At 43.1% G+C, this 21,378-nt stretch overlaps 1 protein-coding gene across 6 annotated transcripts in view; it reads right to left on the minus strand.

Annotated features, from left to right (window-relative positions):
* Window positions 1-270: 270 nt before the first annotated feature.
* Window positions 271-21,378, minus strand: part of NXNL2 (nucleoredoxin like 2) — a 223,341-nt gene continuing 202,233 nt past the window's right edge. For all 6 annotated transcript variants that reach the window (XM_078675652.1, XM_078675649.1, XM_078675651.1 and 3 more), the window contains 2 exons: window positions 16,632-17,224; window positions 271-2,405 (listed from right to left, as the gene is read on the minus strand). In XM_078675652.1, coding sequence (XP_078531778.1) covers window positions 2,234-2,405; window positions 16,632-16,930 — 471 coding nt within the window. In that variant the 5' untranslated portion in view covers window positions 16,931-17,224 and the 3' untranslated portion in view covers window positions 271-2,233. The remainder of the gene's footprint in view (window positions 2,406-16,631; window positions 17,225-21,378) is intronic.

Here is a 21,378-nt window from a genome sequence, read left to right on the forward strand (position 1 = left end):
ACAGAGGCCACCCATACATAACGTGGTGCGTACCTCCTTATGCCTGCTTCAAGCAGGCGTAAGGATTTGACCCAGCAGCGTCGTAAAACTGACTCAGTGAAATCTTGTAGATTTTACTGCGTCAGTTTTACGGGGCTTTCCTACGAGGGAACGCCCACCCTGCGACAGAACGCCCACATGAAACCTGACGCAGGTTTCATGTGGCGCAGGGCTTTACAACGTGACGCATCTGCCTAGATGCGTCACGTTGTAAATAGTTCGCAGGGATGCACCACATTTCCGCGCTGTTGCGTGACGCAACGGCAGCGTAAACGTGGCGCACGTCCGACATAAATCTGCCCCAATGAATTTCTATTGCAAAAAACATGACATGTGCAATATTCATATTTCATGTTATGTGTTACCTTTTTTTGCAATAGATGACATTTTTAGCATTTCTGGAAATGTGCCTGTTTTGTTTCATCCACCATTCTCCTAACTCTATATCCATTGGTCCATTAACTAAGATATACTTACTATCATTTTGAGTCTGGAGTTAATCACGAATTGGCCAACAACAAGTGTTTCTGCTGAATCGAGATTAAAATTCTGGTTTAACTAATACACTCAGCTATCCCCACAAAATACAGATCTGTTATTTGCAGCAAGCTTATTAACCAACTGCACTACTGTAGGTCAAGTTTAAACTGCCACTAGGCAAAACTCATCTCTCTTTCTAACAGGAACATGAATCATAAGAGTTATCTTGACATTTTTATTGCTGCCTGAAAGCCGGACGCACAAGCAACTCTGCAGCAGGTGCTTTTAAATTGTAAATTATTGCTAAATACAGAGTCCCCCCTGAGGTCAGTGCCCCCCTTCAGGTCAGCACCCAGTGCTGTGACACCGCCCTAAAGCCGGCCCTGTTCAGCACTAATTCCTGCATGTTTTTCTAGAATTTTCTGCCTTTGTTTAATGCACATTTCACTTAGGACTTACCAGCATTTTAAAACAAATGAAACGTATGTGAGAGAGGGGCTATGGAGAGCTGAGGGGCAATGGAGAGCTGAGGGGCACTTTTGCCGATGGAGGTGAAGGAATCCAAGGAAGTGGCTATGGGAGGGTGCCAAAAAAGATTGTCACACCAAGCGCCACCAGCGCTAAAGCCTGCCCTGGTGCTGAAGCACTGCTTGCTGAACCACTTCTCTATTCCTAAGGGAAATAGTTACAAACGTGCTGAAATACCGCACCCAGAAATTACAGAACGCCATGCTATTGAGCTTTCCTGGTCAGGTGCATCCCTGATGCAGGATTTTCATAACTACCATAATGAAAGTGCAACAAGATTCTCGTAACTACCATAGAGTAAGTGCAACAACTGGAGCTTGAAAAAGAACATTTGAAGCTGTTTGTCCTACCCATGGTAATCTTTGTTCAATCCCTCTTAGTTTCTTCTGTTTTTTCCCTTCCCATCTAGCCAACTTGGTAAAATGATCATTGAACTTCTCATACCAACCAGTGAGGATATATTCACTACAAAGAAACACTTACACCAGACCATAGTCATTAAGAGTTACTCTGATTCACCTACAAGACCATCAACTGCACAGTATAAACCGCCAGTATATTAATAAAATAAGAAGATACAGTGTAAATTTGAAATGAAATGAAATGAAATGAAAAAAGAAACTTGCTAAAGCGCACTGTGGCCAAGCGGCTTCCTGGCGCTGAGAACTCGTACCTGACTCTACAGAGCATCCGAAAGGGCTAACAAGGGAAGGCCTGGGAAATTTACTATTCTAAACTACACATCTATGTACCTTGACCTGTATCTCTTTTCAAAGTATAGTGACATGGAGTTAAGATTAGGAAATGTACACTAGCCTACACATACTTACCTTAACAAAAAATGTACAGTTGATATTCATGTACATCGATGTTAGTAATTCGCCATTGTACAATTTATTGTTAAAGATTTTTTAGGTCTAATAGTGAAACAGCATGTGAATTATAAGGACATTGCATTAAAGTCTTTCTTAGTACAGAGGTATGTTGCTTGCTCTTAAGTTTGTAGGTATTGCTTTTCTTTAACATGATGTAGTATTTTATGGACCTGAAAGCTTTTTCTGGTTGGCTTAATGGGTTCACCATGAAAACAAATGCTGTATACTGCACACTTGTTTAGATGTTCACATTTAACTATATTGCTTGCTTTGATAGTTTTTATTCTCTTTTGTGCCTCTTTAGGATTTGTTTATTTGCTGGTAAAGTTCTGGAACACATCTGCCACTTCTAGCCAGGTATGGAAGCAGGCCAACCCACGCTCCCGGATCTGCTTCCTGCCCTTGTCGGTAATGACCTCTCCGCTTTGCTTCACTATCACCAGCTTTGGGATGGCTGTGATGTTGTACTTCTTCTTCAAGTCACTGACAGGAAAGAAGAGAAAAAACCTCAATTGAAAGTCAGCTGATTAGGTACACACACAATAGTAGCAAGAATGAACACACCACTTTTCAAACTAAATAAATCATTTTGGAAGTACCTGATCCGAGGGGAAGCAAAGATCGCAATATTATTGATTATGACCGTGTCACCATGATGGTTTGTTCAACAGACAAAAGAAGTTTCAGTTGGATACTCTTGCTCAAATAGTGCCACATGCCAAACACGAGGGACAATTTACTATCTTTAGTTTGAAGTTTGTGATTCTTCCTGGAAAAGTTTTTTTTTCAAGGAAATAGTCAACAGAAACCAAACTTCTCTAAGCATTATTGAAGCCTCACAGTTGAACAGCAAATGTTTGACTTTAAGTTTCTCAAGGGTACAATACCACTGAGAAGAAGAATGAGTTTCCAAGAAGAAATAATTTCAACCAAACACTGAGTTCACAGGAAAAATGGCAATTTATATCATATTAGGAGTGTATGAAGTATTCTTTGATTTTTCCCAAGAATTGTAAATGGGAATGATTAAATGCTAACCAGTAATTATTTTCTCCCTTGAAACCAGAGATACCTACTATAATTCCACTAGTGTCCTTCATTCCATATACATTGTCATTATCTAAATTGTATGAGAGCCATCAAATTAGTGATTAAAAAACAGACTGCAGGCATGTCGAGATATACAGATACAAGAGGGTCCGTTAGCTTTTGGGTGGAGTTTAATGAAACGGCTGTGGAAGCAGACCCACAATTGCTAGATTAAGATTTGTAACTCAATCTAATAGAAATCTGGAATGAGTGGAAGCATTAATTTATTACCTGTCCCTGTTTTGCAAATATCAATTGCAGACAATCCATGAACGAAATGTACATTGTATGTTACGGCATATAATACGAGACCAGTATGCACTTCTTATTGTTGATTTTTTTTCTTCTAAATTCATTAAAAAAACTATTTGCATATTTTAGACATTATATTTGCATGAAAATGTATAGTTTCAAAATTTGACAAATAATTCAATGACCTGTTGTGTATGTTAGAGCAGTTTTTACAATCCGCTTAGACTATACAAAACACAATCTTATACAGATTCTAAATACCATATGGAAATGTATTGCAATGTTTACATTCCTCAATTTGATGTTTTTTATGTAATGGATTTCTCTAGCTAGTAAAAAAAACTTGTGATGTCCTTTTTCCCTGAGCGGTATTACAAACCATTTTGTTTTACTATATGGACTTTCATTATATATGTATTGCGGTTGTTTACTTAAGAATAGCAAACTGAGTGTGCAAATGCATGTTAATTTGGGGAATTTATGAGTCATTTAAAGTAGTGCATCTCATTAATGCTGAGGTAGAGTTTTGCAATTTTTGGATACAATAGAAAGCAAAATAAGCCTCATTTTGTATTTGACTTCAAAACAAAATTAAGCATGCTTAGAACGTTAGTTGTGAATATATATTAAAACATTACTTTGCAAAGCAAAAAAGCAACTCAGCAGTGAAACACATTTCTTATAATCAATTTATTAATTTAGTTAGTGAAGAAAAATAAACTGACTAAGTAGTTTAAAAAGGGTTGTGGCAATGCGTAGAAAGTAAACTTATGATATGTGATGCTAATTATACTTAATTATTAGTGCCCTTTTTAAATCTCTGAAATCAAATCCAAAGAGCTAACTTATAGGCAAACTAATGATCCTACTATCATAACTACATAAATATGTTTTAAGCACAAATTCAACTCCTTATTTAGTGAACGTGCACACTTATGGGTGCATGCCCAAGATAGCAAAAAACTGTTTTATTTAAATAAAGCCGGAAAGCCACTGGCGGCCTATCTAAAGTTCAAACGCAACTCCAACCTCATCCAGACAATCAAAGATGAAGAAGGAAACATTTCAGACATCAACAAAAACAATGCTAAACGTGTTCCAAAGCTTCTACAATAAACTGTACACCCCCTCCATCAACACTCCCAAAAATTTTGTTTAGACTTCCTTCAAGCCTTACTGACTAAACAAATTTCCAACAGCAAACAACTGTCCTTAACCATCCAGTTACCAGGTAGGAGATTAAACTCGCAATCAAAAGTATTCCATCTGGTAAAGCTCTGAGACCAGCTGGATTTCCAATTGACTTCTATAAAACTATTGCCCCTACAATCATTGATCCACTATAACAGGCCCTATCCCATTTCACAACTTTTGACTCCGAAACCACCCTTGCAGTTATTCCCGTGGATGGAACGGATCACTCTGACTCTAAAGATTTCAGACCCATATCCTTTATAAACATTAGGCAAAGACATATGCAAAATTCTCTTGGCAATCGCTTTGATTCCCTGATTCCAAAACAAGTCCATTCATCCCAAACAGGCTTTATCAAAAGGTGCTTAGCAAATGACAACATTCTCCTCTTCATCCATGTCTTCAAGAAATCCTCCAGCCCGCTCTCCACTCCAGCAGCAGCCATAGCCTTAGATGCAGAGAAGGCTTTTAATAAAGTCTCATGGCCATTCCTTAAGGCCATCCTCTAGAGGTACAACCTGGGTCTACTTTCATCACAATGACCAAGGCCATATTCTCCAATCCCTCAGCTAGAATTAGAATTAATGTTGCTTAATGCCACTTCTTTACATTACAACAGGGTACCCATCAAGGCTGCTCTTTATCGCCTGTACTATTCCTACTGGCCATTGACCCTCTCTTAATAATGCTAAAAGAATCCTCTGCTATCCCTGGCATCCCATTCAAGAATGTTGCATACAAAATAGCTGCACATGCGACAACATTTTGATATTCACAGAATTCCTAAACCTAGCCATTCGTTTGATACTAAATATTATTGACTGTTTTTCCTATTTGTCTGGCTACTCCTTAAACAGAAACAAAACAGAGATCTTTCTCCTGAATGTTCATTACAATTATCCGGGTGTTGGCTCTTCCAAGTTTCAATAGAAATCTACTATTAAGTATCTCGCCATCTGGTTCTGCAATGATCTCTCTGAATCCGTCTCCATTAACGAAAACAAAACACTGAGTAAAGTAAAGGACCTGCTGTCTGCATGATCACCCAAACATTTTTAATCGTGGGGCAGACTCGAAACAATCAAAATGATGGTATTGCATCTGATAACATTTTTGTCTAGTATGGTCCCTGTCCGCCTATCCCAAGATTCTTAAGACTGATAAAGTTGTCTCTGCATTTCTTTAGAATAATAAAAAGCACAGAATCAGTCTTAGGAAACTGAGAACACCCCACAGACTAGGAGGTTGCCATTTACCAAATTGGAATACTTCAAACTGCATACTTAGCTGGCCAAGGCTCACGTTGGTTCGAAACTGACCCATTAAAAAAAACACATGGCTTGACGTGGACACTTCAGTCTGCCATCCTTTAACTCTATTAGACAACCTTCCAATGTCACACCATTCATATAGCCTCACAAAGAAAATCTACAGACACTATTTCTTCTGCTTGCGACTATCATACATTAATCCTTCTTCATATCACTATGGAGTAATACAAAATTACAAACCACCAACTCAGTGTGGATTGGATCGATATGGGCAGCCAAAGGCATCTCACTAATATCAGACCTTCACACGAACACCGAAGCGCTCTCATTTGCATTCTTACAAACAAATACAGCCTTTCAAATATGGATTTCTATGGCTTCCAACAGATCAAAGCTAAAGTGTCCAAGCTAAGCCCCCTCCAGAACTTGTCTCTCCTGCGTAAATTGCAACTCATATTATTAGGCAGTCATGCTGCATCTAGTTTTTACAAGCTACTCACCAATGCAAAGATTCCACGTCATCTCCTGCTACCATACAAATGGTCTTCATATTTCTCTTCCAAAGAGTCTACACCTCCTAGCGAGGAGGCATGGTCGAGGACTGGGTCAAGTTTACTCCAAAACAACCTAATCCTTTGATTAACCTAACCGAATTCTCCGCTGCACACTTTCTCTAATGGACTCCCGTTAAATTATTCAGACTAAAACTCAAAGCCTCAGACACATGCTGTGCCAGGGACTCATCACCTGTTGATGAAGCACACATGTTCTTCTTTTGTCCATACCTGTCTTCCTTTTGATGTGACATTTCTTCCCTGCTACACAAAATTTTCAAAATGACCACCCACTTTCCATTACACTTATGATACAGGGTCCACACCTTGAAGATCCTCCAATTGATACCCCAGACCTCACCTTACTTGATCTGCTACACACTATTGCCCTTAAAGTAATCTTAATCAATTGGAAATTCATCAAGCATATACCTTATCGGGGTGTGACCAGCAGCTGATGAAGATGGCCACCATTTGAGTGAGCTGCGCTAGCCACCAGCTAACGAACCCATTAAATGCGTCATAATCTGCATTTTGGAGGGTAACCAGAAGTACGCAGCTGATCAGATACGTGGTGGCTGCCCCACAAGGTGAAAGTGATGACCCAGGACTGGACAAGCGGCGTGAAGTCAGACCGGCTAGTAAAAGCAAGATGGCACTGCCCTCGTAGCTCTGGGAGTGAAGGGAAACCAGCGCTCTGCCCGAGAAGACAGGGCAGCATGTGAACGCATGCCGTGTAGTTGCTGAGGACCCCGCTGGAGACTGTTGCAGAGTGCCCGCCTCCGGTGCAAGTGTGCCCGCTGGTGCCGGTAGGGAGCGGAGATCGCGATAGCCAGAGAGCTCCAAACAGCAGGGAACCAGCTGGGCCACGGTCAAGTGACTGTGCTCCATATCTGACCCATCGGACGGCGGCCGTGCCGATGAGGTGACTTGATTGTGGACAGGTGTGGGGCCGAGGAAGGACGTTGAGAGTGAGACCCGCCGGTAGTGTGATCGAGTGGCAGACTGAGAGCTGGAGACACGCTCCCCCCCTGCAGGTGCAAGTAGAGAGCCGCCTCGGAGTTGTCTGTGCTTAGACATAGCAGCCAGGAGATGCAAGGACTCCAGCAGGCAGAGACCCCAGCTGGGTGGAGGCAGGACGAATCTCTCCTTGAGCAGATGAGCCTGCGGGGCAATCACTTGTTGCGCGGCTGGAGGCCTCAGTGCCCACAAGGGAGAGAGGCATGGAGTAGAGGCACCAGACACCAGTGCAAGTACTAAATACACCAGCCTGAGACACAGCAGGTCTCATAACCCGAGCCTACTGGTGAAGACCTGCAGACTGCAGTCATGGGTCACAACAAGGTGGTGGGGTCAAGGCAGGCCAACCCCATTGATTGGGAGGAGAACCACAGCCTGAAAACGATGACCATTCCCCGGATCTCTCCCTGAAAGACATCATGAAGGCGATCAAGGAACTGCGTGGGACCCTGTAACCAAAACTAGACTCTGTCACAGAGGAGGTATATCTTTTTCGAGCAGACTTCCAGAAAATGTCCATTGCGGAGGCAGGTATTGGGGGTCTACAGTCCAAAACCAAACGTCTAGAAGAGCAGGTCTCATTGCTCACTAAGAATCAAATCGAAATATTTGCCCAACTTGAATACCAGGAAGGGAGAGCTCGACGGAATAATATTTGGGTGGTGGGGGTGGTAGAGGGAATGGAAGGGCCATCGATGGACCTCTTCTTGGAGGACTTGATTCTGAATAAATTGAAGCCCTCATTCTTTACCGTAGAATGCTCACCACAATCATAGCTCGGATATTGAATTTCAGAGATAGGGATGCCATTCTGCAGGCGGTGTGCCAGCATGGTGATTTGCATCATGAGAATGCCACCATCCACTTTTTCCCGGATTTCAAGCTTCATGTTTAGCACCAGGCGTGTACATTCGATGCAGTCAAGAGGGCCATTTGCGATAAAACGTGAAATACATGATGCTATTCCTGACGAAGCTCAAAATAATCCACGAGGGGTAGGCGTACTTCTTCGACTTGCCTGCAGAGGCAAGCGACTAGCTGGAGGTCTGGCGAACTGTCAGACGAAAAGGAGGAAAAAGTCAAACACAACCTAAGAATGGGCCCGCCACTGAAGGGCGAGAGACAGAGCAAATGCCAAACAGCCTAGACCAGCGCCAACGAACATATAAGTGACAAAAAGGGATGTTCCCCCAAGTATTGACACTTAATTGTCCTTTCCCAGGGTCACCATTGGGGGAAAGTGGGGAGGCTCAGGGACGGCACTATTATGGTAAGGACCCCAAAAGGACACTCATAATGTTGTGGCCATCGTGACCACTCCAGGGGTCTGGAGTGTGAGCAGATGGACAAGGTTGGCCCGCCAACCCTCATTAATGTTTGTTATTGCACAGTTTGGGCGACAGGCACTCTGTGTGTTTGGGAGGTGGGAGGTTTGCTACTCACCTAGCAGGGTTGCAGGGAGGAGGGAGCTGGGTAATATGTTTAGTTTTAGTATGTATGATTGCATGCCTGCTTAAGACCATCGCAGCCAAACAGTACAGCAGATTGGCACAAGACCATCACCAGAGAGGGGAGGATTAACAAGAGTAAATTTCTCAACCTTAAACCGTGGGTGACCTGGCTAGTATACAGGTATGTACCTGGAATGTAAATGGTTTGGGGAACAGAATCAAGCACACCTTGGTCCTCCAACACAATAAGAGGCACACCCCAGACGTAGTATTAATACAAGAGTCACACCTAAAGGGGAGCAAATGTAAAGTTCTAGATCGTTTCAGGTATAGACTGGTGGCCCATGATGGATATTTAGGGGCTCAGTGGCTCAAGGGGTGGGAATCATGGTTCTCAGTACGTTGCCCCTGACTATACCAGATACCTGCGCAGTCAATTCAGGCTGCTGTGTTGCAGTAGCGGATAAATGGGAGAGGCGCTCGATTATATTATGCTCGATTTACATAACCACAGGGCTCCACAATATCGCCTTCCCGAAGAGCAGTTAGTTCCTGATTGAATTGCCCCTGGGCACCCTTCTGGTAGGTGGAGACACAAACGCAGTCATGGACCCGGAACTAGGTCGGTTTGGCTCTCGAGTGGGCCGCAAGGGAGAGCGAGACCTGTTGGGCTTCATGACGGCCATGGGCCTGGTGGACCTGTAGTAAGCGTATATTCCGCTTGCACGACAATACACATACTACTCCGCACGCCTCGGCTCCTTTTCTAGCTTGACTACCTCTTCACACGGAATGCTAAAGTGAGAGAATTTGCAGACCAAAGGCATACAGCAAGGGGCGTCTCAGATCACTCCCAGGTGGGAGTGGTCATTAAGGGCCCGTTCCTTAACAGGGCAGCTTCCCCGAAGATTGACCCCTGGCACTGGTGAGATCCGGCAGTCAGGGACAAAATCAGAGAGAGCTCCTAACTATAATTTAAGGAGAATGGGGGGACAGTAGATTCACACAACTTTATGGGAGGCCTACAAAACAGTGCTGAGGGTGCAGACACAGACGCTAATTGGGGTCAAAAAGAAGGAAGAGACGCTATGAATTAGATCATTGGAGCTAGCGATAACTCAGATGGAGGGAGAGGCGATAGTTGACACCACTAACGATTTGCGCCACAGACTGGCAAAGCGGCAGCACGACTTATGCGCAATGGGAGACAGTGAAGCGTGAACATATGCCCTGGCAACTCAACATCGCCTATTGATGTGGGGGACAAAGCATCAAGACTTCTAGCATGGATGGAGAAGCGTGATAGGAAACGATCATTGGTGACTGGAGTGCTAGACAAAGAAGGGGTACCGAGAACAACGGGTACAGACATAGCAGAAGCCTTCGCCACACTTTTAGAAGGGGTTTAATCACCCGTCTGCACTAGATCTGAAAGGGACTGTGAGGAACTACTAAGAGATTTCTCTCTACCCACACTAACTGAAGAAGCGTGTGAGACATTGGATGCCGACCTCATGGAGAAAGAGCTGCTGGGAGGGGCACTGAGACACCGCAATTCAGGGAAGGCAGCAGGTCCAAATGGACTCCCAATCGAAATATACAAAAGTCAGGCTTCTATAATAATACCAGTTTTACTTAATACGCTGTTAGAGGCGCGGGAACGGGGGCAACTCCCGCTGGACTAGCGGGCGGCCACAATTGCGGTGATACACAAGGTCGGAAAACCACCGGGCCAATGTGTCTCCTATCGCCCAAACTCCTTGATCAATGCGGAGGCGAAAGTGCTAGTCAAGGCTTTGAAGAATAGACTGGTGCCGGTCATCTCAGAGGTGATACATGTAGACTAATTGGGCTTCATGCCTAATAGAAGGACTAGCCACAACCTAAGGAGGCTATGTGGAGTGCTCCACATGACGTGCGACCCTCCTGCCCAACAGATGGCATTGATGGTGTTAGACACATCGATGGCGTTCAACAGTATAGAATGGCCATCTTTGTTTTTGGTGCTTCACAAGATGGGCTTCGGCCCTAACTTCTGTGGTTGGGTACGGCTGCTATACAGGAAACCTCAGGTCCAAGTGCGAGTCAATGGAATATTGTCCAGACCTTTCAACTGCAGAGAGGCAGTAGACAGGGTTGCCCCCTGCCCCCATTGCGGTTCACCCTTGCACTGGAGCCGCTGGCGCATCGGGTCAGGAGACACACGATGATTTGGGGTATAGAGGCACCAGGGGGTGGGAGGAACGGATTTTGCTCTTTGTGGATGACATACTTCTATGTCTAGCAAGACCATACTACTTGATGGCAAGAGTACTCCATATTTTTTAGCTATTTGGGAGTTACTCAGGGTACACCATTAATTGGTCTAATTCGGTGATATTCCCGCTATCGGGCTCTCCACCTCGGATACCGGCGAGGTGCGCAGCCCCAGTGGTAAAACAGGGACTTAAGTACCTGGGCATATACATCACGAGAGATGACGGGACATTCCTGAAGAAGAAGCTCAAGCCTCAGATAGATCGGCTCAGTGCAGATGTACGTCACTGGTGTACCCTCCCATTGTCATATGGGCAGGGCAGCTTTTTAAAATGATGGCTTTGCCGTGCCTCCTGTATGTTCTCCAGAACACGGCACGCCCACTTCCCCCAACAGTTTTTAAAAGAGTACCCCAGATAGTCAGAATTCTGTTGGGGCAGGGTGACTCTCCCAGAATAGCACTTCACAAACTACAAAAGGGAGTGTATGATTGTTGTTTTGCGGTCCCAGATGTTAAAATATACTTCTGGACTTCGCAATTGTTGGTTATAAACGACTGGATTTACGCAGACGTGAATGTGCCAGCCTATAGAGTGGACAGAACAAGTATGCTGGGAGGAAATTGCGAATCACTCTTGTACTCCCAGAGGGCATGCCCGGAGTGGCCGGCGCACACAGGGGTAGTAGTGGGGTGTTGGCGAGAGGACAATAGATTTCTGGGCTGGCTGTGAAACTGACTAGTTGGACCTCAATGTGGGCAGGGGATCCATTGAGAGAAGTAGCCGCCTTAACAGGCTTCAGAGGGTGGAAACTGAAAAGAATCGAACACCTGGGAGATGTGTGGAGGGGAGAGGCTCCACTCGCCTTTGAAGACCTACAGCAGAAATATAATTTAAACCAGGCGCAGAGATACCACTATCTAAGACTGATGCAAGCTCTGCGAGGATGCATCCAATGTGGTACCCCTATTCCAGATCACTCCCCCCAGGAGGATAGATTACTATTAGACCCCATCCCTGAAAAAGCGACATCCACGATATATCGTAAATTAATAAATAACGTGCCGCACCCTCTGGCGACCCTGCAGGCAATTTGGACTGACCATCTTGGGAATATAGATGATGAGGAATGGCTAGAGGCAAAACAGTGCCCAAGAGAGATTGCAGCCCGTACAAGAGTTAGACTGGTACAACTGAAGATATTGCACCGTACCTACTATCCACGTACGCACTTATATAAATGAGGTAGGGCGCACACAGCGCTTTGCGTCAGGGGTTGTCAAAAGGAGGGGACTTTCTTTCACATTCTATGGGAATGTCAGGAGATAGCCAGGTTTTGGCAGAAGGTCACTGATGTCATTTCAAGGGTGTCAGGAGTGATGTCCCAATGGACGCCAGATGGCTTCTCTGGATGATTCGGGGAGACTGACTGGCCCAAGTATATGGGAATATGGCTGGCCCTTGCAGAGGCGATTGCCAAAAGAAACATCGCAGGGAGATGGGGAGAGCCTTTGCCACCATCATTGGGAGAGTGGGAAAGGGACCTTGACTGATGCCAACGAGCTGAAGAAACAGTGTATAAAAGTTGGGGATGTCTCAAAGAGATGGAGAAAATATGGACACCATGGCGTCAGCATAGAGCGATGTTGGAGGAGGAGTGATATGCATCAGTCACACCTTGTCGGGGGAGGGAGCGACTGATAAATTGGGATTTTGTCTGCTGGTCGTGCATATGTCCTGTTGCAAATTTGTGCTTTTGGTGCCACTGTAGGTAAACAACCTCATACCTCTCACAGAAAATTGTTGTGATCTAAAGCTTAACCATGTGCAAATGCATGTGATTCCTGTAAAGTAAGGTCATTTGAGCAAAGTTAATAATTTTTTTTATTTTTTTTAAACAATGCACTTTATATTACTTGGTGGGCTTTGGTTACCTACTTGAGGAGCACACATATACCTCAATCCCTCAATAAAATCTATCCTATAATCTCACAATGCATAAGGGAAATGCTCAATGTCTTTAATTGCAACTTATCCTCATAATAGGAAACCTACCAATCCCTATCATTTGACCATAACCCCTGGTTGCAGCTATGACTAAATATATTCTTTACTGTCTCACATGACTCACCCTCACACTCTTGCCTCCTCTCCCTTTCCCATTTCCTTTAACCCGTTACCTTGTCTACACTTATTATGACATATATGTTCAATATACGTTACCTAGGGTCACTTCACAGTAACCATCTACAAATCTAATCACATAAACGAATCAGCCTTTCTTAATCCTTCCACATTTTATTTTCTCCTTGTCTCACATTCAATCGCCAATCATCTCAAAGTGACTTATATATGCTCTGTGAAGTTCTCAAGAATTATAAGCTGTGTTTTATTTGATGGCCATGTTCATATGTACGTTACTTGCAAACCTGTCTTGCTACTTATATTCACTTGTATCAAGTTATGTTTTTCTTACCTTTTATTTTGCTCTTTATTATAAATGGCAATAAAATATCCAGAACAAAAATTAGGCCTGGCATAGAGCAATCTAGTCATCTGATTTAGCTTACAAACCACACTTCATAATCTGTTACTACTATTTGAATACTATTGTATATTTGCATTAATACATATAATGATGGCTTCGGTTAGGTTTTGTTAAAAATGCCATGCCAACAGCCTTCTCTGTAAACACTGAACTGGACTCCTTATTAAATAGCTCACTTTTCCCGCTTAGTGGTAAATATACAAACATCCATATAGGTGATGTCCTGATAGTTTTAGTACATGCTGGACCTGACATACTTGGCTGGCTTTTCTCCATACTTTTTGCCTTCAATCCTCCTGTTTTTGCAGGCTTCTTTTTTGCTATCCTTAGCCCTTTGCACATGTTACCACCGCTAACCAGTGGTATAGTGCATGTGCTCTCTTCCTTAAACAGGGTGAAATTGGCTTACACCCAATTGGCATATTAAATTTACTTGCACGTCCCTAGTAACATGATTATACAGGTACTCAGGGCATGTAAACTAAATGCTACTAGTGGATCTGCAGCACTCAACTGTGCCACCTACTCAAGTTGCCCTTTAAACATCTCAGGGTTGCAATTGCAGCCTGTGGGTGCAGTGTTAAACTGCCATTTCGACCTGCAAAATAAACCTTTTGAAAGGCCTAAACCTTCCTTTTTAATTAATATAAGTCACCACTAGGGTGAACAGTAAACAGCCCAAAGGGCAGGGTGCAGTGTATTTATAAAGTTGGACATGTACTTTTAAGTTTTACATGACATGGTAGTGAAACGCTCAAATTAGTTTTTCACTACTGAAAGGCCTACCTTCCGATAGGATAACATTGTGTTACCTTACTACATGTAATACACAATGTCATTTCATTGGGAACAGGCAGGAGGGTCAAGTTTGGTGTCTAATGAATTGTAATTGAAAACTCTCTCTAAGCATAAAGTCGGATTTTAAGTCACATCTCTGAAAATTCAAATGTTTTATAAAGATGACATTTTCTTGTCCAAGTCATTTGGTACCTGCATCCTGTACCCTGGGTCACATAACTAGGTGTAGCTGGCAATTGATCTTTGTACATTACTCCCAGACAGTGAGACAAGGGAGGAATAGATATTAGCAGGATGTACCCTCTTTGACTTGATGAGGGGCGGAGCTGTCTCCTACTATACTTACACATCACAAAGACTTTGTCTCAGCACATACACACAAAGGATTTTACAGTAGTCATTTGTGCCCCAGGACAAGCTGGGGATAGGGCAGCTAGGCTGGAAATTCAAGACACCTCTGGGATATAGCTCTGTAGAAATGTCTCCTACTTCAATCCTGACACCAAAGAGAAATAGTGGACCCCCAGCCAAAACTCTTCAGTACACCTCTGCACCTGTGGAAGATGCTGAAGTACTGCTGGTCTACTCTGCTGTAAGGACTGCTAATCTGCTGCCCTGATACTCTGATGCCCTGCTAGTCTGAGTGAGAAGCAATGGACTTGCATCATATACCCAGGACCGCCAGATTAACTTAAAGCCTAGATGGCTGGCCTCCTGATCAGAGCTCGAACTTTCTTGAACCCGGCACCTGGACTCTGCCTGCTGTGAATCCTAACCCCCAAGTGGTGCTCCTTCTGTCCTGGTCCTCTGGAAGTGGGGAGACAGGTGCCTTGCCAGTCCAGCTATGATCTTCACCAAATCCAGCAAGAAATGATGCGAAGCCTTGCAAAGCCTTGAAGCACAGCTATAAACGTCATCCTAATCTACGCTGAGTGACGCGGAGCTCTGCAGAGCCTTGCAGGCTTCAACAGAATTGAAGCCAAGTGACGCACAGCCTTGCTAAGACTCACTGCTCAGCTTCATTGGAAATGACTTGAGGCAAATTCTTGCAAAGCTTTGCCACACAGCTTCAACAGAACTTACACAGAACAACGCAATCTGATGCAGGGCCTAGCCCCTTGGACGCGATGCTGGACGATGCAAAGCCTTGAAATGCAATGCCGCATAGATGGTGCACCAGGATTTAGGGTACTTTGTTCAGGGTTTACCTTAGTCCCTGTATCCAGTCCTCCATTGCGGTCAGCCTGAACTTCTGACTTTGTCTGGGTCCGACATGACCAGATATCCACAGTTGGCGCTTTTTGTTTTTATCCACAATTTTTACCTAAATCTTTAACCCCTTCCGTGCTGCCGTCGGCCATTGGCCGACGGCAGCACTACCTCCCCAGTGCTGCCGTCAGCCAATGGCCGACGCGGCCCCGCCCGTTTTTCGGAACTGCTGCACTGCAGCGAAATCGCGGCAGCGGCAAACGGGTTAAAATTGCAGATCTCTTGGTCTATTATTCGGATTGTTGCCGTTTTGGTCACAAATAATGTATTTGATTTTACTCTATAATTCTGAGTTGGTGTGTGATTTTTTTGTGTTGTGTTTTCACTTAATTACTGTTTGAAGTGCTGCATAAATACTTTACGCATTGCTTCTAAGTTAAGTGTGACTCCTTTTGTGTCAAGCTACCAGACGGTATATCAAAGGTTGACTTGGGGTTTGTTTGTGTTTTACCCTGACAAGATTTGTGGTTGGGGTTTTAGTAGGGTTTCATCCCCCTGAGCCAGTAACCTAATTTTCTACTGTGTGCAGCTCCTCAAACATCACGACCTCTAGGATGAGTAATCCAAGCGCAAGAAAGAGTGTATTAAACAATGAACTGTCATGAATAAGAACCCATAAAATCTTTTTTCAACATTACCAGTACTGTGTTATCCACCTAATTATAGCCCACTGTAATCAAGCGAAACAACATAAAACATATGAATCCAAGGTATAATTGTAGCACCTTACAAACAAAGCATAACGTAAAATAACGGATTGCATCTTGAAAGAATGCAAAAACGAGATATATAACTTAAGATACCAAGACATGAGGTATCCATTCAGAGTAACATGCACGTGGTTTGCATGAAAGGTGCTAGTAACATCAGCATATTATTATTATTGCTACATCATTTGGTCAGGCGTTTTACTTACACACAGACACAAACACACACATACACTTTTCTGGCTAGCAGTTTGACGTCACTACCACATTCATACTTACTGTTACTTTCTACCACACTTACTGTTTATATGGGTCATGCCAGGGTAAAGCAAGCCACTCCCCGTGCATTTCGTGCATATAATCCACCATATCCTCTGGACTTTTATCTAATGAGATGAAGACGATTTCAAACTGAGCAGAGGGATATGACTCTTCCACCAGCTCTGTGTAGAAGTCGCATAGTATTGGTGTGAAATCTCGGCAAGGAGATCCGCAACTGGCAGAAAAATACAGACCAACAATTTTGTTCTGTAATGCCTCTTCAGGGTCAACTTGGTCACCATATTTGTTTATCAAAATTCTACCACTGAATAGATCCATGTCAAACTGGGAATGAGAACAATAATTTATTTTTCTTTGGTTGTGTTGTTGTCTTTATTTTGTTTTCTACATAATCACAGATAGTAACTGTTTGAACTTCCGATAAAATCGGTGATCTTTGTCTTTAAAGGCTATTGCTGAAGTCATTTGTGTTTGCCATGGTTTTTAAATGGCAGCAAAGTGTGCTAGTCATATGCTCATCTCCAGGAAACTAACTGATCCCCAGGAGTCCACACCAATCTTTACAGCCTGTAGGGCGATGAACAATCCCTTGATTTTTCTTCATTCGTTTCCCTGTCAAAGTAAGCAGAAAATATTATTTCGACATAAATTATTTAAGTATCCCTATGATCATATTTTACTTTCCCTCAAAATTCAAGCAAACATCATCACACAAAATCATAAAATGGGAAGCAATATCAACAGTGTTTGAAGACATATTTAAGTCTTTAGGCACCTAAATCCCCAAACCTGTCAGCTAAATGTTATGTGTAGTGCCCACTTGCTACCAGGTAGGTAATGCCAGGCTTGCAGTTGTGCGTGTTATTTCTTAGTCAACTTAGCAGTTAACACCAGAATGGCTACTTTAATTAGATCCATGTGTGGTTTGCAATATGGTCTTCAACTCCTTCCCCAACTAAAAAATCCCTAATATACCTCCAATTGCTATCATTCTAAACAAAACCTCCTAAGGTAAAATTATAGATACCATTGTTGCTATCAAAACATAAGCATTGCTGAGAAGTGTAATTACTATTTATTTAGTATCTAATTATATACATCGCTACACTTCACCTTTACCAATTCAGAACTCGGGGATGACCAACAGAATTTATCCTTGGAGAAATTGAGTGCATTGCTTGAGAATGATTAGTGATACTCATGTATTTTAAAGATGGAACATTTCATAACTGGGTGATTGCCAACAAGGAAAGGTTCTAAAGCTCAAAGAAGACTGCTGCCTCACAGATTTTCAACAAGACGGAGAGCTATGCATAGGACAGAACCTAGAAAGCTTGTCGGAGTTGAGGTTAGGTTTCTTAACGATGAATGGCATTTGGCTTGTGCCTAGGGAGAATAGGAATGTACCACTGAGGGGTATGGCTTTCATAGTGTCAAGGAGTGATCAGAATGCATTCGGAGACTATGATCATTAGGCAGGCCAGGCTTCAAACTTTTAGCTGAACTGGTGCTCTTAATGCTGGTTTTGAATGATGGGAGGCCCGGGGAAAACATGAGTTTGTGACATATCATTTTTAATTTTGGATGAGTTTGTCATTGATAATGATCTCCTCCTGCTATTAGTGGCAGACGGTCTGGGATTTGCTTTTTGAGCAAAGAGTGGAATGACTGTCTGTTAGGATCTATCGGATGGAGTTGAGTAACCAAAGGAATGTATTGGAGTCATAGGTAGATTATGTGGGCTAGGGAATTAAATCTGTGTGAGAGCATTATCAGAGATTTCTAAAATAAGATATAGTGTGTGTTTGGGTTGCCATTTGCGTGGAGGAGTGTGAGATGAGATGGTGAATGAGATGACATTTTGGTCACATTGGTGTAGAGGTATTAGGTCTAGGCAGATCATGAAGGAGAATGCTGAGAAGAGGATGTTTAGAATGGTGCTTTTTGAGTGAGTGGGTTTGGTGATTGGAGATACATTCTGGAGGAAGCCAATCATCTTCATTAACTTAGACATGCTAAGGTGTGGTGGTGTCTCAGACTTTTGGCTATGAGGTGTGATAGTGTAGCTGTCAGAGACAAATTAATCAAGGATGGGGTAGGGGTCAAGAGTTAGCCATGTCTCTGAGATGAAGATAATGTCAAAATGATTGTGTGAATTTATAATATCTAGGCTACGTAACAGTACCAGCACTGGAAGCACTTCGCAAGCTATCCGTGTCCTCCCAGATGTAATTCAAGGTCCTGAGTATTGTACCTCATGGTCACCTTGGAATATAACCAATACTCCAATCATACCATAATGATTATGTAGAACTGCGTAGACGCTCACATCTATCCATTAAATGCACTGTGCTGAGACTCAATTGCATTTACCTGCAGTGACAAGATCATCTCAACGAAAATAGAGCATCTCCAAATTCAGTGCAGATAACATAAATATTTATGGCATTCTTAACAAATATTGGGAGGAAGTATGAAAAAAAAAGACATTGATTAGTCACTAATCTGAGCAATATGAGTGAGGTGCAATTTGTTCCTACCTCATTAATATTCATGAGGTAGTTCAGATTACGACCCACTGCAAATTGGAACTTAGCAAAGCTACCTATTAGTACATATATTGATTCACAAATGTCGACCCGATTTTTGTAGGCTGTATCAAGTACCTCTGACCTCATATGCACAGGCTGACCCTGGGCAACAAAAGCAGCATCAATATATTCTGTATCCTTGCAATTGTTGACTCAAAGTGTAATTTAACTTATCTCTGTTAAACTGCTTTCTTAAGGTGGAAGGTTCATGTAGTATACAGTCTAGCACTGCCTTCTATCTGGGAGAAGCCTGACTATTCCCCGAGTGGTTTAGGAATAGGACCCATGAGCATCTAAGCACTAGAAGATTGTCAACTCGAATTCTAGTATCACTACTGGCATGTCCCTTATTCTTCTGGTTGTATGGGAAGTCTTGCCTATTGTACAGTGCTTTCCGTTAAGCTGCACAATTACATTCTCTACACATTTTAGGGTACCAGAAAAGGGTAACAAAAAAGGTCCTTGAATGGCTGCCATATTTTCTAAACAATTGGCACAACATAGTCAGTTTCACAGCTGATGTATGCCTCTCTCGTTTTAATAAACTGTAGCATCTGGAATTTCACCCAACCACAATGCTTTTGAATCCTCTTGTGGAACTAACACAGGTATACTACTGGTCCAGCATTGCTCCTCTTTCCTATAGCACTATGATAACCCCAAATAATGTACAAGGTGCACACATCGGGTCAGACTAAGCAAAAGCGCAACTGCCCACAATTGCCAGAGCAGTATAATCAGTAGAGTCACAAAAAAGGTTAGTAATGGCACATGCTTTGCAAACAATAAATCTAGGTAAATGTAACTGATTTTACAGTCTTTTCGAGCTCAAATGTAAGTCTAAGTCCAGCAGATGCAAACACATTTTCTTGACCATGCCCACTCTAGCAAGCAGAGACTTTCACGGAGCAAGCACAAGTCAGAAAAGCAAAATACACCGGTTTAACCTAAATACAATTTGATCATGACATTTGGAAACTGGAATTGCTCGAAAATCATGATTTAAAAATACACCCACCAAAAATCAAACAGACACAAAGCACTTCACAATAAAAAGGTGTGGCACCCACAGGGAAGTGTACAATGAAATGTATATAGTATAAGCCAAGCAGGCCTGCACTGCTTTACAACACACAAACAATTGAAAGGAAAATTCAACGGTGCGGTACTGAGGAAAATTGAATTTTGCCTTGTCATGTGTCCCTACGTGTTCCCCATAATATGTTATATGTGCATGATCGATATGCATATGTTCCCCCTTGCCCGAATAAAGACGCAATTATGGTTGTGTCCAACGTTAGTATGCTAGTTTCCAGTTCTCGTGAAAGCAACGAGTATTAGGCCTATGTTGCCAACATTTTACATTATGCACGTTAGATTCATTGAATTGTCCCCGTTTCTAGGCCTCAAAAGGGCCCGGACACCAGATTCCAGCTCCAGTCTCCTGAACCCACTCCGAGGAGCGATGCAGCCCCTCCCGCATCCCTGACCCCTCGCTTACTTTCTGCCAAGCAGCGCGGTGCCCGGCCTGGCCTCCTGCCTGTCTGCCAAGAATATGTTATGCCTCTAGTTATCAGTTCAGTTCCCCGTCTTCACATTCCTAAGCTAACGAACCGCATAAACATCTTCAGCTATAGTCTAGTCTTCCTGTCTCCATGCAAGAGAATTACTGAATTAGTATCCATAAGAAGATTCATAGCACACGCAATACATGTAGAATATATGCATGCACCAGCCTTAGTGTCAAGTAGCCTTCGCCCTGATAACTTTTAGATTCTATCAACATGTTCTCCAAACACCAGATACCAGATATGCTATAGGCACATGTCGTCCTGACATCCCAGACTTTAGTCTCCTCTTCTAGTGCAGAAGTCAGAGCCCCCAGTTCTCCCTAGTTACACGTCATGGCCCGTTTGCGCGCACCAGTAGGTTAAAGGTTCCAGCTGCCCAGGTAGCCCCCTCCATGTATCCACCCATTTATGACACTTCTGTGACGTTTTCATCACATGTCTACGTGCACGCTCTGTGCACGCCCTCTTTGTACGCCCATGTGTTCTTATCTTACGTTTGTCACTTGTTACTCCTACTGTATTCAATGCAATTGTAATGTTTTCCTATATATACTATGTACTGTTGATGAGACGTTGCAGCTGCCATTCCTTCCATTGAATGCCA

This window comes from Lissotriton helveticus, chromosome 2_1 (genome assembly GCF_964261635.1).
Source record: "Lissotriton helveticus chromosome 2_1, aLisHel1.1, whole genome shotgun sequence".
NCBI classification, from domain to species: Eukaryota; Metazoa; Chordata; class Amphibia; order Caudata; family Salamandridae; genus Lissotriton; species Lissotriton helveticus.